Raw genomic sequence first — 16,588 nt, 5'->3', positions numbered from 1 at the left:
CAAACAAAGTAAAAATCCTTCATATAGCTATTCCTCAAGGTACAAAGCACTCCATTGACAAAGGGTTTAGTAAATGTTGAACAGTTTTATTACACAAAATAAAATGTAAAAAGTCACGAGAAATTCTTCCATCTTTGTTTCCAAACACACATTAAATTAAATTAATCTATCTATCTGTTATAATAGGAAAATAAAAGGCACTTTCTGAAAAGTAACATATTTTCACCACATTGGCACTGGCATGTGTTTGGCCACTGCCATAACACCTATGATGGCTGTTGTCAGGGAGAGTACTTCATATCCCATACTAAACATGATAATACTGCTTTTAGTCTCTTTTCAGAATGGCCTACCTTGCAAAATACTTTTGCAGCACAAATTCTTGCATATGCTCTTCTGCAATTTATCACAATAACCAGACAACACTGAGATGAAATACTTTAGAACACTATAGATACTGCACACTTCCCTTGAAATAAGAAATGTAACATTTAACAGTAATAATTATGGCTAAAATAACACTGAAAATGTAATGATTATGTTACCTATATATGCACGCGCACACACGTTAATAAGATAGGCCAGAGTCTCCCAAACTTGGTGCTGGGGCCCACACTGGGTGCAAGTTTTGGTTTTGCTTTAGTTCTACACAGCTGATTCAAATACTCAGAGCTTGATGATGAGTTGGTTATTTGAATCAGAGGGCAAAAAAACGAAACATGCAACAAGGGTGGTGGGGGGGGGGGGGGGGCCCAGGACCGAGTTTGGGAAACCCTGATATTGGCTATACGCTTACTATACACTGACTATACAAACATTAGGAACACCTTTCTAATATTGAGTTGCACCCTCCCTTTCGCCCTGAGAACAGCCTCAATTCGCCGGGACATGGACTCTACACGGTGTTGAAAGCGTTCCACAGGGATGCTGGTCCATGTTGACTCCAATGATTCCCACAGTTGTGTCAAGTTGACTGGATGTCCTTTGGGCGGTGGACCATTGTTGATACACATGGAAAACTGTTGAGGGTGAAAAACACAGCATCGTTGCAGTTCTTGAAACAAACAAGTGCACCTGGCACCTACTACCATACCCTGTTCAAAGGCACTTTTGACTTGCCAATTCACCCTCTGAATTGCACACATATACAATCCATGCCTCAATTGTCTCAAGGCTTAAAAATCCTTCTTTAACCTCTCTCCACCCCTTCATCTACACTGATTGAAGTGGATTTAACAAGTGACATCAATAAGGGATCATAGCTTTCATCTGGTCAGTCTGTCATGGAAAGAGCAGGTGTTCTTAATGTTCTGTACACTCGGCGTATAAGTCAAATGAGTAAGTATAACAATGCCATGGATACAACTATAAAATCACTGATTCCAGAGACATTGAACAATTCAGTCAATAGGGATCAATTCAATCCTGTCTTCATTTTCTGACAAACTGTGGTATGCATGAAAATGGATTATCGGGAGCTAGCAGCACTGATACTAATGCTAGCTGACTTATGTGACAAAACTGGATACGGAGGGAGAGAGAGACTGCAACTATTAGGGTAAGGTTACCATTATCTATGTAGTTCTTCCCTCTAGATTATCATTGAGTTTTATATAGCTAGGAAATTATCAGGACACTTGATCCCAATATATTCCTATCATTTAACACTTAAAAAATGTAAAAATAGCAATCTCTAAAGATCCATTATCAGAATTATTAGAAAGCTTATTTTAAAGAAATGTGGCAGTGAAAGCTTTCCACAACCCTGTGAGTTTTGCAGACCTTGTTTAAAAAAAAAAAAAGATTCTAAGTATGCTAGTTCATTGGTAAGACTTACAGTACACTGGTTATGTCACTTTGACAGAGTGCTTCTTCTGGACACACAGAAGAGTGACGTAGGGCACCCCAATGAAGGCCCACTTTTCACTGGGCCAGAACTTGACCACGGGGCCCTGCTCTGGGGCCTCAGAGGCTGCGTCGAAGTAGGCAAAGCACACGCACCCAAGGTAGGAAGCCAGGCAGATGAGTATGTGCCTACAGAAACAGAGAGGGGTTCATCAGGGGTCAATCACACAAGTGGGGGCAGATTAAATCAAGTGGCAGGCAGAAAAAGAACCCTGGCATGACACTTTCCATGTAATAGTACTAAAATTGGACATACCATGCACAGTGCAAATAGGGGAAGTTGACAGAGGACCACATATCACAGAAGATCCTGTCACTGATCCAGCAGAGCAATGCCAGTGTCCACCACATCCCAGTGAGCAGACCCAGCTTAAACACACGCAGGTTCTCACACCTACAGACAACAGACACACATTTACAGAGCGTTTCAGAATTGAAATGTTGATTGCAGGCTTGTCCAAACTATGGCCAGATATTTGTTTTTTTAACTGACCCACTGCACAATTTATGACATAAAATTGAATGAAGTGACAATGCTGAATTTGCCCTGACCTCTTGATCTCGGTTATGAGCAAGGCGGTGCAGGGGATGCCCAGGCTCATTAGAGAGATGGCGTTGATGGCAGGTTTGACGAACGCCAGTCCTGTGGTTATTCCTGAGAGGATCCCAATGACCACTTTGAACCTTATCCTGGGGGAGAAAAGAAGTTGAGCTGTCACTCAATATACATAAATAGATCAGAATGGGAATAATCAAACACCCTTTATTTGTTAACTCACTTCACTCGAATGTATGCCGTTTATCAAGCATAACTGTGTGTATCAGTGGCGGTCTGTACCGTTTAAAGATTACCTTAACTGAAGTTAAGGTTATTTTGATAACCAAATGTGATAAAGAAGCATGTTCCTACCCTTAAAACTGCTGAAAAGTCATATTTATGTAAAAAAATAAAAATCGCCTCATCTGACTACTGTGTGCCGCCATCTTGATAACGTGTCATCAATGACATCACTTGAATGGTTCGTCTGACAGGCAGCCCAGATTACAATGCATGTTAGTAGCCTCATTGTCTCGCATTTTAACAATTGTAAAAAATATATGAAAAGATGTGCCTTTTTAGAAGGCTATCCTGTTCGAGACTAGCCAGGTAACATGGCATGAACAATAAATGTACAAAAAATATGTACTGTGCAAGGTGAGCTAGCTATCCAGATAGTCCAAAACCACAGTAAGCTCAACTATCATTGATGAATATTTTGCTAGCTAGCTGAACAGCTTGCTACAGAGCATGATTTTACTATGGGCATTGGCAGCATCATGGCAAGTCTCACAACTAGCTGCAATTTATTTAATAGGAGTGGACACTTAACAAGCCTAGATGTCTGTAGCTAATGCTTTCAGAACAGACACCTAGCTAGCTTGCATTGACTGAATACTCGTTTTTATAACCCAGCGTCTCCTAGGTTTGGCACATCTGATGCCCCTCACTGCAAACCATATTGAAGACCGTTTAATGCATAGTGCACACAATCTGCCTGCCATAGTGACTTTATTATTGTGGGCATTACCATGCAGTTAGCTTATTAACCTTGTTTGCTGTCAGCTAGCTGGCTAACTTTGGCCAACACAGTACGATACCCATGTCAATACTACTGTAATGTTTAACACAGCTAAGTTAGACCTTGATCAAGTAGGCAAGTGGGTTGTTGACTGGACTATACGGGCTTATTCGAAGCTAGCTACCTGCTTTGTTATTGAGGACATCATGAATTTAGCTAGCTTACTAATGTTGCGGTAACAGTAGATCTGACCAAAAAAGGATTCAAAAAAAATTGACAGCTGCACCATACAGGTTTCAAAATAGTTGGGAGAATTTCGATGTACCAATTCCATGGCACATGGTTTATGAATTGATACATAAAATGACTCCGGATTCAAAACGTAAGAGTTTTTCAATTTAAATTACACAAAATTATTGCAACCAATTGAATGTAATATATATATATACACACACAACTATCCCAGCTCTGCAGATTTTGCTGCTAAGAGACTGAATCATTAGATCACTTGTTTTTGTACGGCCCATTTTGGTCACAGGTTCAGGAATAGCTGAAAAAATTCAACATTTACTTGGAGATAACTCTGCAAATAGTCATAGTCTATCGATCAATAATATAATAATACTCTTAGCAAAGGTGTTTATCTTTCATTTACAATCTGTAGAAACTATGAGAATAGGTTGAGAACTTTTCTCAAACATTCCAATAGAAAACTATATGGCAGCTAGAAATCAAAACTGGATGGTCTTCAGAGATCGATGAGAGGGGTTGAGGGTAGCTGAAGGCTGCGCCTAAAAAACAAACAAAAGATAACTAATGTAAAATCTACTGTCCGTAAAATATATGCAGTAGGTATAAACTGGAAGTAGAAGCCTAAGTATTGTTGTCCATTAGTTTAGGGGTGGTAGGGTTGGGGGAAAATTATAAAGAAGGAATATACAGTGCATTTGGAAAGTATTCAGACCCCTTGACTTTTTCAACATTTTGTTATGTTTAGCCTTATTCTAAATTGGATTTAATTGTTTTTCTCCATCATAAATCTACAAACAATACCCCATAAAGACCAAGCAAAAACTGTTTTCTATACATTTTGGAAAATGTATGAACATTTAAACTGGAAATATCTCATTAACATAAGTATTCAGACACTTTACTCAGTACTTTGTTGAAGCACCTTTGGCAGCGATTACAGCCTTGAGTCTTCTTGGGTATGACTCTACAAGCTTGGCATTATTTGGAGAGTTTCTCCCATTCTTCTCTACAGATCCTCTCAAGCTCTGTCAGGTTGGATGGGGAGCATCGCTGTACAGCTATGTTCATGTCTCTCCAGAGATGTTCGATCAGGTTTGCACAGCTATTTTTATGCCTCTCCAGAGATGTTCGATCGGGTTCAAGCCCGGGCTCTGGCTGGGTCACTCAATGACATTCAGAGACTTGTCCCGAAGTCACTTCTGCGTTGTCTTGGCTGTGTGCTTAAGGTCGTTGTCCAGTTGAAAGGTGAACCTTTGCCCCAGGCTGAGATCCTGAGCGCTCTCAATCAGGTTTTCTTCAAGGATCTCGCTGTACTTTGCTCCGTTCATCTTTCCCCCGATCCGGACTTGTCTCCCAATCCCTGCCACTAAAAACAATGCTTCACAATAGGGATGGTGCCAGGTTTCCTCCAGATGTGATGCTTGAGTTCAATCTTAGTTTGCTCTGACATGCACTGTTAACTGTGGGACCTTATATAGACAGGAGTGTGCCTTTCCAAATCATGTCCAGCGTATGTCTGACTACGTACATCTCTGACTCAGACACACATGATTGTTGTGTCGTCATTTCCGGTCACAACTTGTAGACTTGTTTATGTGCTGCTGTGCAGTTTGTTGCTAACGTTTCTTTGCTACCTGCCAACTTTACGTTTTTTCCATTTTAATTACTGTTTTATATTTTCTATTTTTTCCATTGCTCTACTTTTTTCATTCAACTTTTTCACCCTGGACGCCTTATCTGGACATGGTTCTACACGACCTCCACGAGCCAAAGCTAAGTAGTAACATTAACATTATGCCTTCTAATTGCAGTCGCTGTACTCATAATATACAGGAGAACGATCGCCTTATGGCAAGGATAGCCGTGCTGGAAGCCCAGCTTCAGACGCAATCGTTAGGCAAGGGTAATTTAAGTGTAGGAAAGGATGAAACAGCGTCTGAGCCACTGTCATGACGTTGGCCGTTGGTGAGGTTTATGACCCCCCATAAATACCTTTCCCCCTTTTCTCTCTCTACTCTACAGAGTGGCTCTTGGAAAGCCCTTTGTTAACAGAGAGAGAGTCTGGTGACATCAAATGGTGGGGAACGGAATCATATTTCGGTAATTCAACCACTTGAAAATATGCGTTGGTACTTAATGAATATGATGTTAGATCAGTTGGCGTCTGAGACATTATTACTGATGATAGGATGACAAACTGTATCTTGGAAAGTCTACACATTCTAGTTATCAGATGCACATGGAATTGTTGTGCAATTTAAATGTTTAAATATGAAACTATTTGTGAAAAGATTACATTTAATTTTAGCTTCTAAATGAGAGAATTGGTTTTCATAAGTGAACTAGGCTCAACTCAGTGGCCCGCCCATGTGATCAGACATTGGTTGTAAACTATGAAACATGCCCCTCTCTCCTACCACTATATAAGCCCCTGTACAAAAATGTAACTGTGTTCCGAGGACAGGAGGACGACGGTCCTTACGTTAAATGGGCTAAGATAATATGAAATTAGCATCGTGTTCAACATGAAGGTGACGATCGACATGCCAAAAAGATGAATTTCCACTATACCAGCCAGAATATAGCATGAGCTTAAGTATGGCAACTTGGTATGAACTTTGAACTCTTATTCACTCCAGAAGTGATACCTCCTAGCCGTTGAGTTAGCAGCAGCCGCTGTAAACGTGGACTAGGAAAGGACGGACGACATATCGGACAACTCTCCGAGTTGGGCATCTCCGGCGCGGCCCACGCTTGGATTGCGTCCTACCTGACAGGTCGCTCCTACCAGGTGGCGTGGCGAGAATCTGTCTCCTCACCACGCGCTTTCACCACTGGCGTCCCCCAGGGCTCTGTTCTAGGCCCTCTCCTATTCTCGCTATACACCAAGTCACTTGGCTCTGTCATAACCTCACATGGTCTCTCCTATCATTGCTATGCAGACGACACACAATTAATCTTCTCCTTTCCCCCTTCTGATGACCAGGTGGCGAAACGCATCTCTGCATGTCTGGCAGACATATCAGTGTGGATGACGGATCACCACCTCAAGCTGAACCTCGGCAAGACGGAGCTGCTCTTCCTCCCGGGGAAGGACTGCCCATTCCATGATCTCGCCATCACGGTTGACAACTCCATTGTGTCCTCCTCCCAGAGCGCTAAGAACCTTGGCGTGATCCTGGACAACACCCTGTCGTTCTCAACTAACATCAAGGCGGTGGCCCGTTCTTGTAGGTTCATGCTCTACAACATCCGCAGAGTACGACCCTGCCTCACACAGGAAGCAGCGCAGGTCCTAATCCAGGCACTTGTCATCTCCCGTCTGGATTACTGCAACTCGCTGTTGGCTGGGCTCCCAGCCTGTGCCATTAAACCCCTACAACTCATCCAGAACGCCGCAGCCCGTCTGGTGTTCAACCTTCCCAAGTTCTCTCACGTCACCCCGCTCCTCCGCTCTCTCCACTGGCTTCCAGTTGAAGCTCGCATCCGCTACAAGACCATGGTGCTTGCCTACGGAGCTGTGAGGAGAACGGCACCTCAGTACCTCCAGGCTCTGATCAGGCCCTACACCCAAACAAGGGCACTGCGTTCATCCACCTCTGGCCTGCTCGCCTCCCTACCACTGAGGAAGTACAGTTCCCGCTCAGCCCAGTCAAAACTGTTCGCTGCTCTGGCCCCCCAATGGTGGAACAAACTCCCTCACGATGCCAGGACAGCGGAGTCAATCACCACCTTCCGGAGACACCTGAAACCCCACCTCTTTCAGGAATACCTAGGATAGGATAAAGTAATCCTTCTCACCCCCCCTTAAAAGATTTAGATGCACTATTGTAAAGTGGCTGTTCCACTGGATGTCTTAAGGTGAACGCACCAATTTGTAAGTCGCTCTGGATAAGAGCGTCTGCTAAATGACTTAAATGTAAATGTAATATCCAGTCTAACACACAACGACGATACTACAACGTTTCCAGTTTACCACCAGAGACATTCTTCAGAGGACAAGAGATCCCTGCTGGGCAACCCGGCCTTCCATCTACAACCAAACAATTGAAGCGCAGCTCAGAGTAAATATTCCTTGCATTTTCCTTTTCCAAATGGGCGGTTATTTAGAATGCATAAGGTTCTGTATTTACGATAGCATAGCTTCTCCCTTTGTTACTCAGTCTTCCCGCGCTTTCATTCAAGCGCAACCATCTCTCTTTGTGTAACCAGCCGCCATAACAGTTCTGTCCACCAGGGACATTTTCTTGTGTGACAATTAGTATTCAATGTATAATACATTCTGTATGATTATTTAGGTATTTAGTAAATAAATAATTAAACCAAATTTTATATTGCTGATTCAACTTCTTAGCCAGGGTTCGTGAAGATAACCAAGAATTGACAACTTTCAGATGAGACTGAATAAGGTGAGGATTAAATATTGACTGCTATTGCACTACTGTTCCACTGGATGTCATAAGGTGAATGCACCCATTTGTAAGTCGCTCTGGATAAGAGCGTCTGCTAAATGACTTAAATGTAATGTAATGCTATTGATATAAAAGATTACCGGGTCTTTAAGAGTTTATTCGGAAGATAACAGCTCTATAAACATTATTTCGTGGTGCCCCGACTTTCTAGTTAATTACATTTACATGATTAGTTTAATCAGGTAATATTAATTACAGTAGAAATTATTTTATAGAATAGCATATTACTTAATCTGGCATAGCAAAGACACGACACCACCAATAAGTACAGATAGTAGTAAAAATCCCCTCGGAACATAGCTTCATAGTAAATCAGCTAGAAAGATGTGTCGCGTCGAGTAATTGTCTCTGGCCCCCTCCCAGTTAGGGGGAGTGATGAGCTCTACAGCAGAGTCTCACAACTCAATCGCTGGTTGAAAACTGTTTCCGGGCCCCTCCCAAAAGATAGAATATGTAGATAATTGGCCCTCTTTCTGGGAATCACCCACAAACAGGACCAAGCCTGGCCTGCTGAGGAGTGACGGACTCCATCCTAGCTGGAGGGGTGCTCTCATCTTATCTATGAACATAGACAGGGCTCTAACTTCTCTATCTCCAAAATGAGAAGGGTGCAGGCCAGGCAGCAGGCTGTTAGCCAGCCTGCCAGCTTAGTGGAGTCTGCCACTAGCATAGTCAGTGTAGTCAGCTCAGCTATCCCCATTGAGACCATGTCTGTGCTTCGATCTAGGTTGGGCAAAACTAAACATGGCGGTGTTCGCCTTAGCAGTCTCAGTGGAATAAAGACCTCCTCCATTCCTGTCATTATTGAAAGAGATTGTGATCTCTCACATCTCAAAATAGGGCTACTTAATGTTAGATCCCTCACTTCCAAGGCAGTTACAGTCAATGAACTAATCACTGATCATAATCTTGTTGACTGTGTTAAATGAGGCCTCTCCTCCTGGTTACACAATGGCCCAGAATCACAAAACCTTCTTCAAAATAAATTTCTTCTTAACTGCAATTTTTTCCTTAACTATAGATTTATGAAGAAAGTTAATCTTGGAAATGTTGTTAAGCTATTTAGTTTGTTTCTCCTTTAGCAAAAGTTAAGAAGAAATTAGATTCTTGAAATTGTTTTTTTTAGATTTGTTCTTAATTCCAATGCAATTGAACATGTTTAATTCACTCACAAAGTTCATCTGAAAGTTTCAGTATTGATTATTTTAAGCCTAAGAACATGTTTTAGAACCGTAATCTCAGTAGGAAATAGCTAACATGATTGTCGGTTGCCTAGCAACAAACATTTTAAGAAGATTCTGACTAGATATTTGACAAGTTTGTAGGAAAATCATGAAATCTTGAGATACTGTGGAGGAATTGCACTTACAAACTATCTTATCAACTTCTTTTCTTTTTTCTTAAGACTCTTAAGTTTTTGGGTAAGAAGTGTTTTGTGAATCTGGGTCCATATCCCCCACGCATCCCGCAGAGGCGGAAGTATTGCTAACATTTACGATAACAAATTTCGATTTACACTTTTTTTTTTTAAACTGTGTCTTCGTCTTTTGAGCTTCTAGTCATGAAATCTATGCAGCCTACTCACTTTTTAATAGCTACTGTTTATAGGTCTCCTGGGCCGTATACAACGTTCCTCACGGAGTTCCCTGAATTCCTATCTGACCTTGTAGTCATGGCAGATAATATTCAAATTTTCAGTGATTTTAATATTCACATGGAAAAGTCCACAGACCCACTCCAAAAGGCTTTTAGAGCCATCATCGACTTTTGTCCAACATGTCTCCGGACCTACTCACTGCCACAGTCCCATGGAATAAATATTGTGGATCTTAATGTTTTTCCTCATAATCCTGAACTATCGGACCACCATTTTATTACGTTTGCAATCGCAACAAATAATCTGCTCAGACCCCAACCTAGGATCATCAAAAACCGTGCTATAAATTCTCGAACAACCCAAAGATTCCTAGATACCCTTCCAGACTCCCTCAATCTACCCAAGGACGTCGGAGTACAAAAATCGGTTAACCACCTAACTGAGGAACTAAATTTAACCTTGCGTAATACCCGAGATGCAGTCGCAACCCTAAAAACAAAAATAATGTCATAAGAAACTAGCTCCCTGGTATACAGAAAATACCTGAGCCCTGAAGCAAGCTTCCAGAAAATTTGAACGGAAATGGCGCTCCACCAGACTGGAAGTCATCCAACTAGCTTGGAAAGACAGTACCGTGCAGTATTGAAGAGCCCGCACTTTACAAATTACGGACTCCTCTTTAAATCTGTGTATTTCTCCAAAGCTCAGTTGTCCTGAGTCTGCACAACACAGGGCCTATGATCAAGGGAAACACTCAAGTTGCTTAATCCTATATCTCTTGACACATTGATGAAAATACTCTTAGCCTCTAAACCTTCAAGCTGCATACTGGACCCTATTCCAACTAAAGAGCTGCTTCTTGTGCTTGGCCTTCCTATGTTGAATATAATAAACGGCTCCCTATCCACCAGATGTGTACCAAACTCACTGAAAGTGGCAGTAATAAAGCCAAACCTTGACCCAGAAAATATAAAAAACTATCAGCCTATATTGAATCTCCCATTCCTCTCAAAAAAAAATTAAAAGCTGTTGCGCAGTAACTCACTGCCTTACTGAAGACAAACAATGTATACGAAATGCTTCAGTCTGGTTTTAGACTCCACTGAGACTGCACTCGTGAAGGTGGTAAATGACCTTTGAATGGTGTCAGACCAAGGCTCTGCATCTGTCCTTGTGCTCCTAGACCGTAAGTGCTGCTTTTGATATCATCGATTACCACATTCTTTTGGAGATTGGAAACCCAACTTGGTCTATATGGACAAGTTATGGCGTTTTAGATCTTATCTGTCAGAAAGATGCGGTTTTCACTATATATTTTACCTCCTGGTGATGTCACTCGGAAACATAATGTTAACTTTCACTGCTATGTGGACGATACACAGCTGTACATTTCGATGAAACATGGTGAAGCCCCAAAATTGCCCTCCCTGGAAGCCTGTGTTTCAGACATAAGGCAGTGGATGGCGGCAAATGTTTTACTTTTAACCTCGGACAAAGGACAGCTTTTTTCCATCTTTGTAACATTGCAAAAATCAGAAACTTTGTCCAAAAATTATGCAGAAAAATTCATCCATGCTTTTGTCACTTCTAGATAAGACTACTGTAATACTCTAGTTTCCGGCTACCCGGAAAAAAGCACTAAATAAACTTCAGTTTATTTACGGCTGCTAGAATCTTGACTAGAACCAAAATATTTGATCATATTACTCCAGTGCTAGCCTCTTTACACTGGCTTCCTGTTAAGGCTAAGGCAAGGTCTGATTTCAAGGTTTTACTGCTAACCTACAAAGCATTACATGGGCTTGTTCATACCTATCATTCCGATTTGGTCCTGCCGTACATACCTACACATATGCTACGGTCACAAGACGCAGGCCTCCTTACTGTCACTAGAATTTCTAAGCAAACAGATGGAGGCAGGGCTTTCTCCTATAGAGCTAAATTTTTATGGAATGGTCTGCCTATCCATGTGAGAGACGCAGACTCAGTCTCGACCTTTAAGTCTTTACTGAAGGCTCATCTCTTCAGTAGTTGGGATTGGCGCCCCCCTCGGGTTTGTGCCGTGGGGGAGATCTTCACGGGCTATACTCGGCCTTGTCTCAGGGTAGTAGGTTGGTGGTTGAACATATCCCTCTAGTGGTGTGGGGGCTGTGCTTTGGCAAAGTGGGTGGGGTTATATCCTGCCTGTTTGGCCCTGTCCGGGGGTATCGTCGAACAGGGCCACAGTGTCTCCCGACCGCTCGTTTCAGCCACCAGTATTTATGCTGCAATAGTTTGTGTCGGGGGGCTAGGGTCGGTCTGTTATATCTGGAGTATTTCTCCTGTCTAATCTGGTATTCTGTGTGAATTTAAGTATGCTCCCTCTAATTCTCTCTCTCTCTTCCTCTCGGAGGACCTGAGCCCTACGACCATGCCTCAGGACTACCTGGTCTGATGACTCCTTGCTGTCCCCAGTCCATCTGGTCATGCTGCTGCTCCAGTTTCAACCGTTCTGCCTGTGGCTATGGAACCCTGACTGGTTCACTGGACGTGCTGTCCTGTTGCACCCTCTACAATCACTGTGATTATTATTATCTGACCCTGCTGGTCACCTATGAACGTTTGAATATCTTGGCCATGTTCTGTTATAATCTCCACCCGACACAGCCAGAAGAGGACTGGCCACCCCTCAGAGCCTGGGTCCTCTCTAAGTTTCTTCCTAGCTTCTGCCCTTTCTAGAGAGTTTTTCCTAGCCCCCGTGCTTCTACATCTGCATTGCTTGCTGTTTGGGGTTTTAGGCTGGGTTTCTGTACAGCACTTTGTTACATTGGCTGATGCAAAACGGGCTTTATAAATACATTTTATTGATTGATCAATTGAATTTACCAGAGGTGGACTCAAAACAATTTGTAGAAATATCTCAAGGATGATCAATGGAAACAGGATGCACCTGAGCTCAATTTCGAGTCTCATAGCAAAGGGTCTGAATACTTATGTAAATAAGGTACTTCCTCCTCTCACCTTTTTCCTTCATTTGTGAACTTTAGTGCACAACACAACAGCTGTCTGTTGTGAAGAAAAAAAAAAAAAAAAAACTCTCCAAGCCAAACCTTCCTACCATGACCGCTAAACAGCCTACATCGTTGTCACAATATTAGCTAACGTCATAGTCAACATAGCTACTAGAACTAACACATTAGTAAACCCACAATCCAATATGTGTAAAAACACACAGTACAGTGTACAGCAAGCATTTTAGCAGTTACACTTGCGGGCCCCATTGGCAATAAATGAATAAAACCGAAAGCTTACCTTGACTTGGAAGAGTTGCAGTGTTGGATAGCCTTAGCCAGCTAGCTAACATAAATAGCATTCCTCTCTTTTTGAGTAGGCTAAATTAGCTGCATTAGCTAGCTTAATAAGTGAAAGGTAAACTAAAAATAATTTTAAAAATAATCAAAATATAGATAGCTCTCTCTTTCTCTCTCCTGCTTCTCCTTATTTTTTTTGCAGAAATTAAATGTTCAAAACTGTTCCACTACTGTGTTTCGCTTTAAGTCCGCTACTCACCACACGTTATGCACTGCAGTGCTAGCTGTAGCTTATGCTTTCAGTACTAGATTCCTTCTCTGATACCTTGATTGGATGGCTAACATGTCAGTTAATGGGCCGGTAGCAAGTTCAAACCCCCGAGCTGACAAGGTACAAATCTGCCCCTGAACAGGCAGTTAACCCACTGTTCCTAGGCCGTCATTGAAAATAAGAATTTGTTCTTAACTGACTTGCCTAGTTAAATAAAGGTCAAATTTAAAAAATGTAATAATGTTGGAGGACATCCTCCGGAAGTTATCATAATTACTGTGGTAGTCTATGGAAGGGGGCCTTCTAGGTTTTGTATTGAAGTCAATGCACCCAGAGGAGGACAGAAAATAGCTGTCCTGTGCTACCATAGAAGGCTACTACCTTCATCGCTAACCCCCAGTTATTTAGTGACATTTACTATTAGCAACTATTTACTATAGTTCTATCTAAAAAGGATCACTTTTTTAATGTTTCACTGTTTATATTTTTATTAAATTCACTGAGTAAGATGGTCCTCCCCTTCCTCCTCTGAGGAGCCTCCACCGGTGTGTATGTCACTTGCCTGTTTCTGCGGAAGCTCTTGGGCAGGTATCTCTTTGGGAACCACATGCCGATGGCACACATGAGCACCCACAGGATGGCTAGCTCGTCCAGCATCTGGCCCAGGAAGCTAAGGGTGGCATGGAAGTAAGTGGATCCAATGCCTGGGAGAAGAGACAATGTTTACAGAGAGTACGATGTGAGTAGAATACACAATCTGCCATCCATAGGCTTAGGCTAGATGCTGAGGAGATCGTCTATCTAGACATCCTAGTTGCCTCCCACAATGTTCCAGCTTAGGGTTGGGTTTTTCGAGACTACTGAGGAGAGGCAACTCATGTGTAGGATTTGGGAGTGACACCAAAAGATGCATATCTGCTGAACCAGAATCTGGCTTTACAGGAGCCGTTGATATGGCAATACTCCTTTAAGCCCAGGAAGCAGCCATTCAACTTGCCATTCACCAGCTTTTCAAGCATTAAAATGCCTAAATAAGTTTGTTACTCACCAAATATGGAGGTGCCTGGAGTCAATGTTTCTGTTGCTTGTAAATTAATTATTTAGACTTTTTTTGGAAGTACATACAGGCCGTGAAGGCAGTAAATGACGATAGTTGCTCATCGAAACTTTGGTGAGTAATGCAGGTATTTTAACAATATAACGATTAAAAAGTTGGTGAATGGCTTGACGATTAAACAACTCCACAATTTACAATGGAGTTGAGCGGCTACTAGTGTGGCCAGACTGGAGATCCGACATCAAATAGCATTTGGTTTTTATAAAAACTACTGATTTCAGCACCCAAGGAATAGCCAGCAATTACACACATTACATTGTTATGTGTAATTGCGGGCTATTCTTCAGGCGCTGAAATCAGTAGGTTTTTAAAGAAAAACATAATTTTATGTGACTTCGGGCCTCCAGTCCGCCCACACTAGTTGCCACTCAACTCCATAAATCGTGGAGTTGAGTCAGCTAGTGAATGGCATGTTGAATGGCTGCTTCCTGTGCTTAAAAGGAGATTCAACATCTCCTGTAAAGCCAAATTCTGGTTCACATCCCTGCTAAGTTCTGGCAGTGTCATTTAAATGTTAGAGCAGTAGACTTACCAACCACAACCAGCAAAGCCCAGATCAGATATATCCCACTGTTGAAATGTGTAGCATATTGTCGAAACAGACACATCAAAATAGGTGGCAAAATAAAAAACAGTATGTTGCTGATCTGCAATGAAGAACAAAATATAGGGGAGGAAATGGATTATGAGCAGATTGAACAGATCTAATGTCACATTAGACATGACATTAGGCCTGAAGCCCCCCAAAAAGTTAAAATGTTTTCAACCAGGAACATCTTTACCGTATTGTAGAACTCTGCAATTCCAGGATAAATAAGATAATTTCCTTCACACCAATCCACTTCGGAGCTACCTTGACTCCAGAATACAAGATTGCTCATGTTTATAGATAATGTTAGCCAAAACTGCAAAATGACCGCGCTAACTAGCCAGCTATGTCATTTGAGTAGGATGATAAGTTGGATACAAATTTGTAGCTGATAAAAAAAGAATTACTTTGACCGACTTGTCATGTTCGTACCTGATAATGCACGAGGTTGACTTACAAATAACTATTTTTAAAGTAGTTAAACTAACTACCTGTAATGTTTTGAAAGTACACTATTTGGACTATTAGAGCTAACGGAGATATAATCGTATATGTCAACAACAGTGTGTACAGCTGTACGTGTACGTCACACAAATTGAACTTCCGGTTTTTCACCTTCAAAATAAAAGCCCTCTCGATACACTGGGAAAGTAGATCGGTACCACTTTTGATGTTTTGAGTGAAAGTCTGCTGCGTTTGAGTCTCTGGCAGAACCCTCTTATTTATTGTCTTCCGCGGCTGTGACCTCCTGACCCAGACAAAAAAATTTTTTTAACTAAATTTAAAAAATGTAAAAACTTGCACTTGTATTTCCTACTAGCACTGGAAAAATGTACTTACTACGTTTGTGATTCAGTGTGGTTGTCTAAAATATAGGCTACATGGGCCAGAGCTGTCCAGAACGCCGTTGCAGCACGTCTAATTTTTGGGGAATTGTGTAGCTTGTGACATGTAAAAATGCTTAATTTTGGCACTTTAGCAAGTCTACTGAAATTAAACATCTGATTGATTGAATTCTCCATGTTGTCTACAGTAAAAGGCACGTCATTTAATATAACAGGCTTTTCAAATGCAATATTGGTGCACCATTTCTACTTAAAACACCAAAGGGACGCAAAAGGCACTAATTTCCTGGAACGACCAGAGGTGTTGGCTAGAGCGCTCAAGTTACCTGCCATACCAAGAGTTGGGTATCAGGAAGAAGTGATAGTTGATGTCTGTTCCTCATCAGTAGAGTGGATACTATAGTGGAGCTATAGCTTGAAAGAGGAGTTGTTTTTTTAACCACAAAGTACTTTTAGAAGTGCTTTAAGAGAAATGTAAGGTTGTATGGTAGATTTTTGGGGTAAATTGCAGTGAATGTTGCTCTTTCCAAGTCATAGATTATAGCAGTAATAGTGAGAGAGCGAGGTAAGTGACTAGAATAGCCTTATTAATGCAATTGTATGTCTTTATTGGAAAGAAGACTGACATGCAATACTTACATTAACACGTGTTTATATTTCAGGAGATTACATTGTTGTGACTGTAACTTGT

At 41.7% G+C, this 16,588-nt stretch overlaps 1 protein-coding gene across 1 annotated transcript; it reads right to left on the bottom strand.

Annotated features, from left to right (window-relative positions):
* Nucleotides 1-65: 65 nt before the first annotated feature.
* acer2 (alkaline ceramidase 2) lies at nt 66-15,682 on the bottom strand. The gene is made up of 7 exons (XM_029666932.2): nt 15,246-15,682; nt 14,996-15,110; nt 13,909-14,050; nt 2,458-2,595; nt 2,162-2,299; nt 1,838-2,034; nt 66-1,019 (listed from the first exon to the last, which is right to left on the bottom strand). The coding sequence occupies exons 1-6, from the start codon at nt 15,342-15,344 to the stop codon at nt 1,848-1,850; spliced, it is 819 nt and encodes a 272-aa protein (XP_029522792.1). The 5' UTR covers nt 15,345-15,682; the 3' UTR covers nt 66-1,019; nt 1,838-1,847.
* Between the last annotated feature and the right edge of the window lie 906 nt (nt 15,683-16,588).

Source organism: Oncorhynchus nerka, linkage group LG8 (genome assembly GCF_034236695.1).
Source record: "Oncorhynchus nerka isolate Pitt River linkage group LG8, Oner_Uvic_2.0, whole genome shotgun sequence".
Lineage (NCBI taxonomy): Eukaryota > Metazoa > Chordata > Actinopteri > Salmoniformes > Salmonidae > Oncorhynchus > Oncorhynchus nerka.
Note: the sequence above shows the minus strand (reverse complement) of the source record. Positions and strands in the feature narration are given on the sequence as shown.

What these genes read in the sequence shown, in the direction of transcription:
- acer2 (XM_029666932.2), bottom strand. Translation starts at nt 15,344, where the DNA reads ATGAGCAATCTTGTATTCTGGAGTCAAGGTAGCTCCGAAGTGGATTGG. An exon ending in TTGCAGAGTTCTACAATACG is followed by an intron (nt 15,111 to 15,245) that starts GTAAAGATGTTC and finishes TCTTCATTGCAG; the next exon opens with ATCAGCAACATACTGTTTTT. An exon ending in AAGAGCTTCCGCAGAAACAG is followed by an intron (nt 2,596 to 13,908) that starts GCAAGTGACATA and finishes TTTCTCCCCCAG; the next exon opens with GATAAGGTTCAAAGTGGTCA.